At 35.1% G+C, this 16,856-nt stretch overlaps 1 protein-coding gene across 50 annotated transcripts in view; it reads right to left on the minus strand.

The window, feature by feature from the left end:
• RIMS2 (regulating synaptic membrane exocytosis 2) overlaps nt 1-16,856 on the minus strand; it is a 445,153-nt gene that overhangs the window by 110,669 nt on the left and 317,628 nt on the right. Inside the window, exons 22-24 of one of the 50 annotated variants that reach the window (XM_071421443.1) lie at nt 13,683-13,736; nt 12,247-12,291; nt 1,647-1,736 (exon numbers count right to left, since the gene is read on the minus strand). The exons of the other annotated variants lie outside the window; for them this stretch is intronic. Of the exons in view, the coding sequence (XP_071277544.1) occupies nt 1,647-1,736; nt 12,247-12,291; nt 13,683-13,736 (189 nt within the window). The remainder of the gene's footprint in view (nt 1-1,646; nt 1,737-12,246; nt 12,292-13,682; nt 13,737-16,856) is intronic. 50 annotated transcript variants of the gene reach the window in all.

Here is a 16,856-nt window from a genome sequence, read left to right on the forward strand (position 1 = left end):
TTCTGCCTGTTTTTTTCTTTCAATTATAAGATTTTACTCATCCTCCAAAATGTAGAATACCCCAAGAGCAGCCATCTAAAAAATATGCTACCTCTCTCTAAAATATGAGGAAGGTGGCCCTAAATTTACTGCCAATAACTATAAATAAGTTTTCTGTCTAGAACACAGTCCTAAGCCCACCTCAGCTGGAAGATGGAGTTACTGTTCCTACTTAGATACTACATAAGAGAAAAGTCAGGGCACAGGCACTATTCTGCTCAGCTCTCCCTGGAAAGACAACAGTGCAGATGTGTAGACATTGTATTTTGAATCTATCATGTAACAGTTAAAACAGCTAGAAAAGAAGATATATGATATTCTGATCCTGACTCTCATAAACAGTATTTGTTTTATCCTGTAACTTCTGATGCACCAAAAATTTGGGGAACAGGAAATGCAAGGGCACATCTGGACTTTTAATGCTAGGTTGTCTAATTCCTAGGTTAGAATCAAGACAGATTTCACTGGTTTTCTTCAGTTCTGAGTCTTGCACTTTCAGCTGTACAGTAGTTGAACTTCAGCAAAACATTTGGATATTATCAGTATTCTATTATTATGTAGGTGAGATTGCATTATTAATTTAGGAGGTGACACAGCCAGCCAATCTTGTAAATTTTAATTTGTGCAATTGGGAGAAGGGTTGTTATTAGAGTGAGACAACTAATATGCACAATAGAGTTATTTGCAACACAAAACTGAACCAAGGCATTCTCGCAACTGAAAAATCCCATTGACTTGAGTAGATTGGATCAATCTTTAAAAACAGGATGAAACCTGCAATATAAAGATCCCATTTCCCTTTTCTTTCCCCTCCCCTTCCTTCTCTTCTCCCTACCTTCTCTACTCCTTAAAGTGTGCTTGCCCTTTGCAAGTGTATAAATTAATGTGATTAGGACATTTTATTCTCTGATTATGGAGACAGAATAACACTATTATTATCATCATTTTTATTATTACTAGCTTTACATTTTATTGCTATGCATTTGTAGGAACAAAGATAGCTGAATAATTGAACTTGCCATTTGAGGTGAAAAAAAGTTTATGACAGTTTTTAGTTTCAGAAGAAATCCATTTGTGTACAGAATGGAGGAAAGAAGAGATTTTTAAGATTTGAGAACTTCCAAGTATGAAGATATAAACTGCAGCTTGTATAAAAAATTACACTGGAACATTATTTCTGCCATGTGTGATAGTGAAAGAAGGTTTCAGATTTAAGTCTGTAGAAGATTATTTTCTCACCATACATGCAGTAGATACCTTGGTTTGGTCAACTAAATAAGAATCAGCATAGATTATACTTGGATTCCTGAGGCTTGCACAAACATATTAAGTCATAACAAAATTCAAAACTAAAAGCAAAATATATCTAATACTGTGCCAGAACACTTCTTTTCTAATGTATGTGCATTCTAACACAATTGTTTACAAAAGCAAATCTATTTTGGCTATTCTAAAACAAGACTATATCATCTAAATGGTCTCTACATGCTAAATATTTCACACCAAAGTGAAAAAATAAGGTACATAAAGCACACACGCATTACAAAAGCATGAAATGTGGTCTTATTGTCTCATGCTTTCATGTGGTTTTCCAAACCCTGACAAACCTGTCTCAGAATGGTGTTTCTTTTTCGGCAATGGTTTGTCATCAGTTATTGTACCATTCACCTTTTTCTGCTGGTCTTCCCATGTAACTTCTAGTGTAAATCAAAAAAAAAAATCAGAAAAATTATGTAACTTAAATTATAATACTCCTAATATCATCGGGGACAACTCAATCTAAACAAATGTATTATCATTAACAATAAAATTTAGATTAGTTCTTAGAGGCCTGGGGTGAAGAGAATAATTACATATCTTAAACACTCTGGAACAGAACATCTTATCCGAAAGTTAGTGCCTATGTAAATTGTCAAATATTCTGGTGTCTTTAGTATTTAACAACTGACATACAAAGCAGGGGCTTGTTTACACAATAATTTGGTCCATTTAAAAAAATTATTGTTCTACATTCTATAGCGTTTTACTATAGATTATAATACACATATAGCTTATAGTTTATACATAGATTATAGTATATGTATAGCTTATAACTATAAATTCTTATTATCATTGTGTTTCTGTAAGTTATACAGGAAGTTAGAAATATTTTGGTAAAAAATTCTATGCAAAGATATAATTAACAAAAATAACCCACCAAACAAAATAAATTAACAAACAAACAAACAAACAAAAGCAAATGAACAAAAAACCTGAACAAGCAACAATGCGTGCCTAATTTAAGTTGAAAAAGTGTTTTTAACAACTAATTCTTAAGCCAAAACTAAGTCAGATTTATTTTCAAAATCTGGAACTTGATTTAAATTAAGTTTTTAATTTGAGCAGATTAAACTACTCAATAAGAACTTTTGCACCAATTAGTCCTGTATCTGAAACTGGCATTTCTGATGTAACTGCTCAGGAAAAGAGCTATAGATAGAATCATGTACACTGCTGCACAGAACTACATTCTCTAGACTTGAGAGCTGTTAGCATTTTGAGGTTGTCAATTTATTTTTTTTTACACTTTAATTCTCTATCTTCTGACAAAATAGGTAGTTAGCATAAATACTATCAGTTTTAAACCCTTTGGGATCTCATGGCAAAACCAAATCAACACCAATTAATGGGAGAGATCCAATACTCCAAGCTCCATTTTTGCTTTGGGCTGTTGGGAATCTGCTTACTTTGCTTATCGTGTAAAGTACAGAGCTCCTCACAACCATTGCCCCCAGATGTTATCACTTTTACAGTCACAGAAATACCCAGTGATGGAGAATAATATGACAGATATGGAAAACGTTTTTAATCTTACCAATTCAAAGTAAACTGACACAAAGTATTTTAGCCCATGACTTTTTTTTTTTTCCTTTTTCAAGAAAACGGATGGATATCTAACATTCAAAATGCAAACTTGTGAAAGTGTTATCTGTGTGCATCCTGCAGCCTTTTCTCTGTGGCTGTTGTTGGTCCATGACAGGCTGGTGTCCTATAAAAGGCTGCTTTGGTTTTTGAAATGGGTGGAAATGTAGGTTGAAGTAAATTGTCACTGTAATGATTTCATGACACCACAGATACGCAAGCTGAAACAGTCTCTATCATCTTTGAAGTACCATGTGTAGTGAGTACTAAATGAGAAATTTCAAACAGAACATTCTGTTACCAAACCATGGCAATAAAATCCTAATATGATTATTCCTAGCGAGAATGTGATTCTTTCTTTTTCTCTATGAATATGCACAGTTAACAATAAAATCTTTTTTCTCAAATGAGTCCAGAAGTATCTTCTTAATTCACAAATCAAAAACTCAATGACCTTACTAAAACTACTTTTTAATTTAAGGAATAGTCACTGCTACCAAAAAATACCATTAACAGTAATTCAGGCCAAATAGTGGAGATTGTACTTAGAATAAGATAAAAAGTAGGCATACAAAAATCCAAAGGATTTTTTCATAATACACAACAAATAATCTAAATACTGGAGAACACTGAAGAATATCAGGAAGTCCACTGATTTCCATGCTATTTTAATGCAAATTTTAGAAGAGACTCTCTCTCTCTCCCTGACTCCTGGTGAGCGTCCTTTTCAGACCTCCTGGTTTAGTTCTGAACCTAAAAACTGTAGTTGTCGCAGCCACCAAAGTCACTTATTATAAAAAAAGTTCCCTATCAAAAGAAAAGCTTTACTAAACCTTGATAATTCTTTGAGAGCTCAGCATCTAGAAAATAGTTAACCCTCTCAGTAACACTCTGTTATAACGTTTGAACTGACATGAGTGAGGAAATAAAAATCAAATAAAAGTATCATTCTTTGAATAAATACTTTTGCCTCATGTTAACCTTAAAAAGAAAAACTAACAACATTACAAAAAGCAAGACAGGCTACTGTATGTTTTTGAGGAAAGTCATAGCATGAGCATGCAGACACTTCCAGAAAAGGTTCCAAATGACCTCTTTTCTATAGCTTCAGTTAAATTTATGGCATATCAGCATGAAATTCAAATGGCTGTTTAGTTTTATCAGAAGTTAAGTACAACGTTTAGATTGAGTATATGGGGTTTGGCAGTACTCCAGATCAAGTCAAAAACTCCACTAACTTCTAGAATATTGCAAGAGTTTTACTAATAATGGTTATTGTTTCAACTGAGAAATAAAAATAGATCTACCCATTGGAATTAACCAAACATTTGACCTTTTTTTCAACATTTCCTAATTTCATTTCCATTTCTATGTTTTACAAAGATGAGACAATATGTTTTAAGGAGAGCTTAAAGGACAGCTTTCTGTTTGGGAACTAGCATAAGATGCTGATGCTTATTCAAAGTGCCAAAATGTCAGTGTTGCCCTCTAACTCTCTGGTTAGACAAATAAGTTTAGTTAACAATGTACTTTGCACAATGTAGTTTCTAAAATCTTTTTTTTTCCCCAAGGCAAAGTGCCACCATCTATTCCCTTGTTGTTTTAATCAAAGCCAACTTTGGTCAGATAGTAAATATTTTGAAAGAAACCATACATTTTCTAGATCATCAGTCTCCTATTATCACTCTCACTTCCCATAACATAAACTTCATCCTATCATCTGTTGTGATAATCAGCTTGGACTTATGTATAAAGAGAGATGAAAAAATATTAAATATTTATCCAAAAAGATCTTATATAGATTACATAAAATATGGGATTCTTGAATCAGAGTATTCAACTGGCCAATGCACCTTTAGGGCCAGAAGGATTTGACAGGTGCCCAATGCAGATTTTTCCCACCAGAACGAAATGGACAATCTTTAGATGCAATTGTTTCTTTAGATTGAATTGTTGCACCTACCCCTGGGCACTGCACACCACAGTGAATAATGCAGCTGGGGTGACACTTGGTGTTGTGCCTTTCCCTGTGAGAGTGACACTCACCTGTGCTGCCTGGGAGAGGGGGCCTGGTGTGCTCCAGTACTCAGTGTCATGTACAACCTCAGCATTTCTCACACTTTTGTTTAGAATATTTAATATGGAAAACATTTAAAATGTGGAAATAATATCTGAGAAGAATAGTTGCATATTTCAGCTTTTCTGAATTTCTAACCATGCCAACTTAGCACCAAGAATGTTGCAGTTGAATTGGAAATGGTGCAGCAAACTGCAGAAGTACAAGATGATGCAGCAAAATACCAGATACTAATGATGAGGATTTTTCTTATGCCAATACTTGCCTTCTCTCTTCTTTTCTCAATACTACAAACAGTAATAGTGTTTCTCACAATACCCTTCACTTGAAACATTTTTTTATATTTTGTCTTTTTTTTTTTTTTTAATGAAAACCATGTCAGCTTTTATCTTTTTTTCAGCACCTAACTTTTCTGGGAACCAATTTTTATCAGTGCATTTCTAGTTTTAGACTTGATTAGGTTATCATAAAGTCTTCTCTGTTTCATTAGGACATATTTAATTTAGTCATCTTTTTCTGCAAATGAAAAGTACTCAGAACTTCTGTCTATTTTTAATTTTATATGAAGAATGCTCAGAAAGAAATTATGTTATTAATAATATATGGTGACAACTACTGTAAAAATAAGTCAAAAGTGGATTTGGCTAGTGCTTCTTAAACCAATGCAGCACAATAGGAAGTCATTTAAACTGTGGGATAAACTGTCAAAAGATGAGAAACTGTTTTGAATCATATACTTAAGATCTCAATTCATGCATGCAGGTTGCAAGAAGAAGAATTAATTAAGACTAAATTCATGGCATACAAGTTTTATTTTTTGTGAAACAAGGTCCGTAAGAAAATTAAAGAACATCGGTCTCTAGAGCTCACACAGAGAGAAATATTTTCAATGTGTCAAACCTCTACTAGGGGAAAGCAAATGGCTTCAAACCATGATGTATGAATTGTCCCAGATGTACTGAATTGTGTCTGGAATGAATCCAGTCCCACCTTGCAGCACCAGTGTGCTGCTTAATGGCATCAAGGCCAACTCGAAGTGACACAAAGTCAGCAGTCAAGATTTTATGCCAGACTGCTGATGTTCCTACACCAGAGAAACCTTCAGGTGCTTCATTAAAACAGTGTTGATGCTTCCTTACCCTGATGTAACAGGAACAAAACTCATCCAGTACCCAAAAACAACACACGTAGGAACACACGTAGTATTTCTCTGACAAATACAGAACAAGACCTCCTGCCTCCCCAGGCAACCCACAGCCAACCTGAGGACATAATCTTTTAGCTTCCTCTCTTGTCACAGTAACAGTTGATCTACATTTTTTTCTCCATACACTGGAAGAATACTTTACAGAATGTTTCTGTACCTTAGAGATCAAGGCATTTATCTGAGAACCGATGATCTGCCTTTCCTTCAAAATCTTAAATGCCTCTTAACACATTGCCCTGAATGCTGATAAAGTGTGGACAGTATAAAGGCAGGGAGGCAGGGACACACATACACATATGCACACACAACCTTCATGTGAAAGTAGTTTGCATATTAGTGCCAAATCAACCAATGAATACTAAGAAATGTTCTAAAATTTTAAAATAAAGAAATTGTTCATTAATGGCTTATATAATGGTTTTTAATGAATAGAGTGTTCCAATGCAATTTCTGACATATCTTAATTATTTATTTTGTCTTGATTTAATCTTTCTTACTAAACTACATACACATTCTTCAAAAAAAGTAAAAAACAAACAAAAAAAAAACCCCCAGTACCCAAACCCTGAGCTTCATTTCCTGAGGCTGCAGTTGGAATACATTAAAAGAACTTCAATGTAAATCACCAGGTCAGCAATAAAAAGAACTGCAACATATCTACATTTCATACTGTTGTTACTAACATTAAAAACATAATAATGCACTGTAGATTATTCCTTACTCCAGAAATGTTTTCTTCAAGCTGACTCCAAGGCTACATTCATTATTTGTAACTGCAAATCACTTAAGTCTAGTCCAGTAGCAGTCTCTTCTTATAATATTCTCTACCTTCAAATTCAGTCAATTATATTTTAAATTTATATTTTAAATTTTTTGCTAGTGGATTTCTCTATATGGGGAATAAATTGATTGTAATCTTCTATCTAAAAAAAAATTAGATATACTCAAGCAAGGTCTCAGAGAGCCCTTGCTGAAATATCGATCAGTAAAGTCATAGGCTATCTTTAGGTAAAAATCAGAGTAACATGTTACTACTTTTATAAATACAATGGATTTGTAAAACATGAAAAAATGACAGAAAATAAATTAATCCTCCAGATGGCTAAGAAGAAAACAGTCAGTTAATGTTACATTAAATATGAGTACATTAATATTTATTAAAGTATATTTAAATAACACAAAGATATTATTTGTAAGCCACTTCCAAGACTTTTTTTTTCCAGTACCATTTGAGGCATGGGGAGGAGTTGTTTGTTCGTTTCGCATCTTTTTTCATGTCTTTAAAATACGGCAGCTTTGCTCCCCCTTCTGGTTAAACGCCTGCACCACGGCAGGCTGCGCTAGAGCGGGGTCACTCAATTGGCTTCTCTGGGACATCTGGAAGGACAGCTCCCCCAAGTCCCTTGTTTCCATAAGCACTCCGGGGGGCATTTTGAAAGGACTGATTTAAGGAGGAAGAAACAACACTGAGAACCTATGAGGGAGATGAAGGCACCCTGCAAAGATACCACTGTTGTTTATGCAGATTCCTGAGGCACAGGGCATAGGAGACTGGGCAGCCAGGATCCTGGATAAGCTTCACTACACACTTGAACAGAATTCACAGAATTCACAGAATGACTAGGTTGGAAGAGACCTCTGAGACCATCAAGTCCAACCCACGCCCCAACAACTCAACTAGACCATGGCACTGAGTGCCACATCCAGTCTTTTCTTAAATGCATCCAGGGATGGTGACTCCATCACCTCCCCAAGAAGACAATTCCAGAACTTTATCACTCTTTCCATTAAAAACTTTTTCCTAATATCCAACCTATATTTCCCTTGGCACAGCTTGAGTCTGTGTCCTCTGGTTCTCTCAGTTGCTGCCTGGAGAAAGAGACCAACCCCCACTGACTACAGCCACCTTTCAGGGAGTTGTAGAGAGTGATAAGGTCACCTCTGAGTCTCCTCTTCCCCAGGCTAAACACCCCCAGCTGCCTCAGTCATTCCTCATAGGACTTGAAGAGTTCCAGACTCTTCACCAGCCTCGTTGTCTCCTCTGGATGCGCAGAATCGTCCCAACGTCCTTCCCAAACTGAGGGCCCAAAACTGGACACAGCACTCAAGGAGCAGCCTCACCTGTGCTGAGTACAGGGGAAGAATGACTCCTTGCTCCTGCTGGCCACACTATTCCCAGTACAGGAATATTTGTCCTGCTTATTTCCCTTTCCCTCAGCATCTACACCTGGTCTACTGAAGACCAGACACTGGGCTACATGGATTTTTAGTCAGAAACTGGTATGGGAATCCTCATACTGCTGCAATAGGTAAACACAATAAAAATCAAAATATCTTCAGAATTTAATGAATAATTAATTAAAAAAAAAGAAAATTACAAGTAATGTCCAAAATAAATATGGAATAAATATGGAGCAAAGAACAAGCTTCTGCTCTACACCTCTTTTCCATAGTGCCTCCTCAGTTTGCATTTCCATGCCCTGGATGTCAGGGAATACTCTGTGCATACAAGAAAATGTGAACAGCATACAAATTCATTCTGCAGAATGCAGAAGGCAAGGTTTAGCTTGATATAGGGTTTAGTATTTTCTTTCCATGTTATTTTTATATTTATTGAAAAAGATGCAATCTTATTGTAAGTCCTCAAACATTTTGCAGAAAGATAATTTTGTATTATATGATTATATATTTCTCACAAACACACCACACAAAAAGAAAAGCTCTGCAAGGTGCTAAGATGCAGCTAAGATTGAAGATTATGGTACCATTCTAAATTGTAAAAAAAGTCATTCTGCTCACGAAAGGGGTCTGAAACTAAGCCAAAAGATGTAAGCAATAATACCAACCAATAAAGAAATTACAATAAATGGCTTACACAAAGATGAAAAATACATATTTCTTTCTTCAGAAAGATCTAGTTTTTTCTGAATGTCAATTACTACTAAATAACATAAAAGTTTTCTTATTGCTCCAATTTGCGTGCAAATTGTACTTGCATCTTTACGTGCAAATACTGTTTGCACCAAAAGGCCCGTTTCACTCTTCTGCATTACTTACATTAGGTTAGTAACCAGACAAATTGTGTTTGTCTAGCAGATAAAATGACATCCCATTGTCACATACCAGTCTCAGAAATGCCATGTGGTATTGCCATGTACTTTTGAAAGATGAAAACTCAAATTTTTTATAAGTAAAATTTGAAGGTATTTATGGACAAGTTAGTAGCTAGACTTTTTGTCATCTGTAACATCTCCCTGGCAGTTTTAGAGCTAAATTTGTCAAATAGCCCCCTATATCATAAGGAATTTTAGCAGAATGTAGGTTCTTCAGTCTCGAGCATTTTACAGGTACTTCATTTTTCCTGGTTTGTGTTATTGTATTGTGGGGGTATTCTAATTTCACTCCTTTCCCAGCATGCAAATTGAAGTTATGTGCCTGTCCACAACTAGCACAATCTAACCAGGTCTTTACTTTATTTAAACCTTACTTTGCTTGAACTAGAATTTAATTAAAATGCAGTGTTTCTCTAGGTACTCATAACACATAGGAATATGTTAAGTATTCTCACAGCCCACGTAAAACACATCCAGTATAATTTCTCATGCAAAATTCAGAAGCTGTTGTGGTCTCTTAGTGAAGTCTGGAGTCAGTGAGCCAGAGGAAGAGAAAGCACCTAGGAGACTCACAGCAGTCATGTTCAGTAGTTCAGGCAAAGTGTAGGCCCCAGTTCCACAAATCCAAATGGTCTTAGAATGGAAAAAGATGCTTGGATCAGCCATTAAGATGAGAATGCCCTCTGGCCTGACAGGAACTTGCTTGTTTTTCAACAAAGTGTATTTGAATACTGCTTCTGCAAGTCAGTTAAGCAGGTCCATCTGTCATCGCTTCTTTGACTGGAGCCCCTCTATTCTGCCTAGTTTGCCTTTCAGTCACCTAAATTCTTTAGATTGTGTCTAAACTGTACAACAGTTTAGAATAATCTGGAATACAGAATAGTTTCAGTTCTATTCCTTCAGGCATCCAGACTGCTCACAGAGGAGTGGGACTCCCATGCATGAGGAAACCAGAGTGCACAGAAAGGGCAGGACTCAGAGACTTGGTTCTTGTCTTGCTATAAACTCAAGACACAAATATGCTCCAGACACTTCTCACTCTGGGAGATGAGAGCTGCAAAGCATTCCTAATTCCATAATACAGACATGCTGTAATGTAATCCTATAAAATATTCTGAAGAGTGAGGGAATATGAAACACTTAAAATTTTGCTTTAGTAACTTCATCATCTTCTATGCACCTAAATCAAGACAGCAAAGGGCAGAATTAACTGGATCCTTTTCCCACAAACTCAAATGATCAAAAGATGTCATAAAAAAAACATGAAAGGGAAATGCTAAAGACCTCAGGAACATTGGAAAGGGATGACAGTTTGGGTAATAAATATTTGAAATTCAATAGTAGAAACTGATCATTTTTTGAAGCTTAAGAGCTCTACAGAAAAAAATTTCTAAAACATAAAATGGACACCTTTGAGAACTTAATAAAAGTATGAAACAAACTATCTAAATAAAGGTTAGTAGGTAGTTTATTGTGCAATGTACATACACCTTTCAGGTTCTATAAGTGTATGATATAATGGTTTTGTTGAAGGAGTGGAAGACAAACCAAGAACAAAACCAACTTTAGCCTGACCAAATCACTGTTAATCGTTTTGTCAGCTTTGCCAGGTCAGTGGCAGAAGTCTTCAATCTTACTATGATTGAAATTTAGATCTTAAAAGTAAGACACTGAACTATCTGGTTAGTAGCACACATTGCAGTTAAAAAAGCAGACTTTCAGATTTGAATTCATTCAGGACTATGCTGGCACAGCCACCAGAGCAGGCAAGGTGACCCCTCAGGCTGGTGACACGGCCCCTTCTCTGCAAAGGCATTCCATTTGGTCTTGTCTACACTTGATATCAGAGACATTAAAAATGGTGTGGTTGTCCTTCCCAGACAACAAACTAGCACAGGCAAAAAAGAATCCCTGCTCTCCTGATATCTGTATTCCATCTGCTAAGTTGTTCTGGGGAATAGACAGCTAGATATGGTCCATAACAATGTAACTGGGTCTATACCCCTTGTAGTCTCCTGGTAGAGAGGGAACTGTAAGAGTGAATACCCAAATTTTAATAAATCCAAAACACTACCTACTTCATATTTCATTCACTGGCAGACGACACCAATGACACAAAATATACACGTAATAGGGTCTTAGAAGTACATGGAAAAGTAGTAACATACTTCTTCAAAATTATCAAAGCAATTTAGAAGCATGAACTCGAATAAAACTTCAAAGTAAGCTATGGTTGTTCATTGTAACTTTCTTGTTCTAATTTTTAGATACGAAACCTAAATCTCCATGTTAACATTTCAGCACTTTGAATTAAGCTTATTTCTACAGAATTTGAAAAAGAACATCAAACAGGACTACAAACCAGACAATAGAAATGACTGCTAATAACATAAGCCTTTCTCTAAAAGTATATGATAATTAAAATGGTCAGTTTTTTCTAGTCACATTAAAAAGTGCCAAGCTTGTAAAATATCCAAGCAATGTAAAAGAATATAGACCTGGTAAAAAGTGGAAGATAATGCAGACAATTTTGCAGGTGTCTGCAAACTTTATTTGGCCTCTTAGGGCAAGGCAGCCTAGGAATTCCAAAATAAGAAGAAATATAAACCTACCCCCTTAGCTCTCCATAGCCAACCTGATCACATATCAGCCTAGTGTAAACTATACCTTCAGTAATACAGTTAGCTGCAAAAACATAAACATTTGTAGGTTTTGATTCCAATAAATATTTTTAAACCTCAGTTGAAAATAATTATATCCAAGAAGTAAAACAACACACTGGAATTGAACATATGTGAACTTACTAATTTTGAGCTAGTAGAACTATGCAACACACACACATGCAGCAAAAAAAAAAATTAAATTTCTCAAGCACCCACAATTCATAAGCAATACCATAATCAACTTGCCTTTTCGCCCATTAACAGGTGGGGTTTGATGTTTTTCCTCACAGTCTTTACAACATTAAAAACAGACAATGATGATTAACAGTTGGAACAGGTACTATGAAGAAAAATGTAACTACAAGCACACACAAAACTGTTGCAAGCTATGTGAGCAAAACTCCATGCACTAGGCTAGAGTTACCACAAAACACACAGAGAGAAGAGCACACAGCACACAGCCCACCGAACACCACAGATACAGAATCCTAACAAAAGCAATAAAAAAGTAAACTGTACTATAACAAAAAATGGGAAAATGTTAAAGGACAATTTGGATGCCTAAGTGAGAACTAAAATTTAAAAAAAGTTTTTAAATTTTTAAATTAAACCTACTTTCCACCACTGAAATCGTGAAATTACGTGTTTTGAACAAGTAATGAATCCCATCACATCCCATCACTCCTGACTTTTCTTCATAGAAACAAATACTAATCTGCATTTTCTTCTCTTCAATATTCAATAATAATAATGGAAAGAAGGTTCAGGGCACAGGATTCGGACACAATTTTAAGCAGCATTTAGCATCTTAGGCATACCTTTGTAAGCTAGTAATTTTTCCTACCAGCTAGTACTAAATGTGTTTCTTGATCAACTCATCTATTTTTGTGCACCAGGCCTCCACCACTTTGGGAAATTATTAACTGTTAATTCATTATGGACAACAGAATGTAACCTATTAACAAGGCATGTAAATGCAAATGTATGCATTTATGATTCTTCCTTTGAGAAGGAAACTGAATAGAGAAATTATATCTTTAGATCTCTGCATATCTTTGAACCAGTACTGGGTGTTTCCTGAAGTTAGAAGTTAAATTTATGTTTTAATCACATTGTATTTGAATGGAAAAAAGTATTTGCAACTGTTTGATTTGATCATGAACTGTTCGTTGTCATCACACTACCAACTGTCTTCCGAGCAGGATGGAGGACATCATACAAAATGGTTGAAGTATTTCTACCTAATGCAGTTGCCTACTATTTTTGTCCAGCATCAGTCTGCTAACACAAACTAAGGGAAAAAAACCTGTCATGATACAAAATAATTTACTTCCCTGCATGTAAAACTTATTAATGCAAAGTACCACATCTAAGAGGTACCCACCCAGATCTGCCAAGGCTGTTACTTGAGCATAGTGACAGAGTAACTTCATAAAAAAGAATAATAAGAGTAAAATAGTTGGGTACTTTTTTTCACATTTAATTATTTTAAGCATTCACAACTGGCAAATAAACTCAATTAATTTGTTTTTATTGTTCTTTCATAAAAGAATATAAATGATATAAATATTCTGTGGGGGTTTTTTTATGTTCAATATATTTACAAGCTCGCTGGTAAATCTTCCCTATATACTCAGGGGAAAACATATCTAAAGGAGATAGGCACTTGTGGTCAGACAGACCTGCCTCAACCTCTGCCTCCTCAACTCCAGCACGCTTGTTTTCTTCAGCTCCTGCTGCATTAGATAAGCAAGGGATGGGAGAGGGAGAAAAAGCAAGACAAAAACACGCATGCTTTGTTACAAGCTGTTCAAATAAAAGAAAAACATCAAACAAAAGACCTCCACAATAACATACAAACCCTCAGCCTATGGCAGAAATTATTTTTTTAGTGAATCAAAGATGAAATAAATTGTTGTGCTATTTTTCATTTATATCTTTAGCTAATTCCAATGAGATCGTTCTGCAAGTAATGATGCTCGTATGCAGTCCTTAATGTTCTTTGTCACCAATTTCCTACTAAACTTTTAAGCACTGGAAAGCAGAAAATAAGTAGCAAAGCAGAGAAAACAGACAGGTATTGGTAGATAATTAGTTTAAATCTTCTGCTTGGCTTTGTTTTAGTTTATCTGGGAAAAAAGTCCAAGCTTCCATTCTCAAACACCATATTTAAAACTGTATATTAATCATAAACTAGTGGACATACTTGGTACCTAAAAAGAGCAGAAGAAACAAAGCAAATGCTTTTTCAGCTTGGGAAAAAAATATCCCAAATTTGCCAGATAATATGCTTTTTTTATCTGGATTTCAGAGTAGTTAGAACACAAAAAGAAAGACATTTTCCACTAGTACCTACAGTTGCCTAGAGCATATTTAGATACTAGAGAATGCTGTTGGGAACAGCAGTGAAAGTGCTATTAATGATAAGAAACACCAATATATTTTTAATGTCATTAATAAAGTACCACAGCTTTCTTTAGTGACAAAGCTCATGAGGGTAACAACAGTAATAATATTGAAGAGTGTCAAACTGAATTACTGATATGCCATATGCCTACTTTAATTTAAATGTCAATTATTTATTAAACAGCTTTGATGTGATGCAATATAGTGTAGTTTTTCAAGGCTTAGATTTTGATTGCTTATTGATTTTTCATGTTCTCTGTTTCTAGAATTCTTTCCAGTTCTCTCATTACATGTATAAGTTTATGTTCAATTAAATAGTTCATTGAATTACTTGACTTTGGGTTTAGCTAGCATGTAATAGTAATTTTAAAATTACTGTTTCTAGGAGGGTATTGTTAATAGAGAAATTCAGGCTATAATCAATGCAGTGCAATGCAAACTACTCTGCGCTTAGATTTTTGCTCTCCAACTCCATGATAAAACCAGGACACTTAAATTCCAATTGAAATCAGGACATTGAAAATTTCAATTAAAATATTCAGCAGGGATGTAATCTATACAGTCAACCTTCTCTCATTAAAACAAATGTATAGAAGATGTGCCTAAGACTTTAAAAAACCCTTTTCAGTAGAGTTGAATTAATATGTTTTTGGCATGTAGGTACCCTGAAAGGTAAATGAACAATGGCTGTCATAAGCACAGTTGTATGACTTCTCAGTCATTTTCCTTTTATGCCCTTTGTAGTCTCAGACCTATACAGCAAGATCTTCAAATTTCATAAAGCTGTTTAATTTCTTCTCTTGCCAATCCAAGAGAAATTTATAAGCTATTACTTCCCCTGAAAGATCAGAATTTTTAAGTAAGCACTTTAAACTCTAGGTTATAGGTAACATTTGTTCAAGTTTTTCTATGGAAATTGTACCAATGCAGCTTAAATATTTTAATACTCTTCAAGGTCTGCTGCCTCTCAGGGCAGTGAACTGATCATCCACAGTGAAACCCAAAGGTGAGTTTTTGCAAATTCGTAGTTGAAATCAAAACCCAAGAGTAGACTCAGAAAGTATCCTAAGGAAGCCTTACTGATGTTAACTAACCCATCCCGTTTACTTTGCTGTCAAGCACACAAAATGCAAGTTACACTGTGCAAGTATGAAGGCCAGTACCACAGAAGTAGTCACACAAAAAAGAGGCTGGTGCAAAGCTTTATATTTCCATCTTTTGGGCTGCTGTGTTTGCCTAAGACATCAAGTTCACAGCCAAGTTGAAGTAATCTAAGACCATATCCTATATTTTATACATATGATCAATCATTTTTATAAAACAAAGTATCCATATGCCATATATTTTTAAAACCCTGCAAAATCACATCTGATAGAGTATGATTGAATCATGACCAGTTCTTAACACCGGTTTTCTGCATTATAACCACCTTTCTGTGTCTCCCATCAAACTAGGGTAGGGCTGTGTAAACACAATAAGATTCCTTTCCATTTTGCAAAATAAATTCTCATTTAATGAAATTGCATTCTAAATGAGATAAAACCCCTTAAAATAAATGATATGCACTTCTGTTAGTAGAATCTGTGCCTTCCTAACCATCAGAATCTCTCTGTAGCTTCCACTCCAGACTGCATGAGTTGGAAAAGTATGTTCTCACTATACATCTGTCCCTTTTAGAGATTTCAATCTGTACCTGAGAGATACAAACCCTAACTAATGGTTTCTAGCTATCCCTGATTAAACCTAATCAAGCATTCCTGTTAATCCCATATTCCTGCTAATTTTCATATCTAATTTTATTCTGGAAAAAGATTACCCACACCTGAAGTTAAGAGAGGACAGTTAATCAGCATTAATTTCAGGCCTAACAGGTTCTGAAATAATTTTCCCAAGACACAAGATTATTATGAGATCATATAATTAAAGTCTTTATGATAGAGCATAAATAGAAAGGCAAATCCTTACCGAGCTCTATTTGTTAAATTTCTGAGCACTTCATTTCCAAATTCTAAGGTTTTATTACATCTGTTTAGCCTAACATGATTTTCTATTTTTTTAGGGTCGGGTGAATGGTTGGGGGATGTTTTTGTAGAAAGAAGGAAGAAAGGGCTGTGTTGATTTTTAAAAGGAAAAATAAAAATCTATATTAGGAAAAAGTACTCTCTCTCTGATTAGTAATTAACAATGAACTGAAAGGGTGAATACTGAATACTTTAACTTTATGGTGCTCCATTTTAATTAGGAGCAAGTGGTCAGTGATTTCATCCTTCTGCCACGGTGAGTAAGGTGAAAGAAATACATTGTAGCCACATATAAATGAAAAAAAAAATAATGTTGACCCTTAAGAACTATAAATACTGCACTTTTCACTTCTTGTCAACTAGTGTGAAAAATACAGAACACTTAAGAATACATCAACATGTTAGCACTAAAACCAAGTTCAATTTAAC

The sequence above is a fragment of the Agelaius tricolor genome, unplaced genomic scaffold, assembly GCF_023055355.1.
Source record: "Agelaius tricolor isolate 1412-34295 unplaced genomic scaffold, bAgeTri1.0.p SCAF_2, whole genome shotgun sequence".
Lineage (NCBI taxonomy): Eukaryota > Metazoa > Chordata > Aves > Passeriformes > Icteridae > Agelaius > Agelaius tricolor.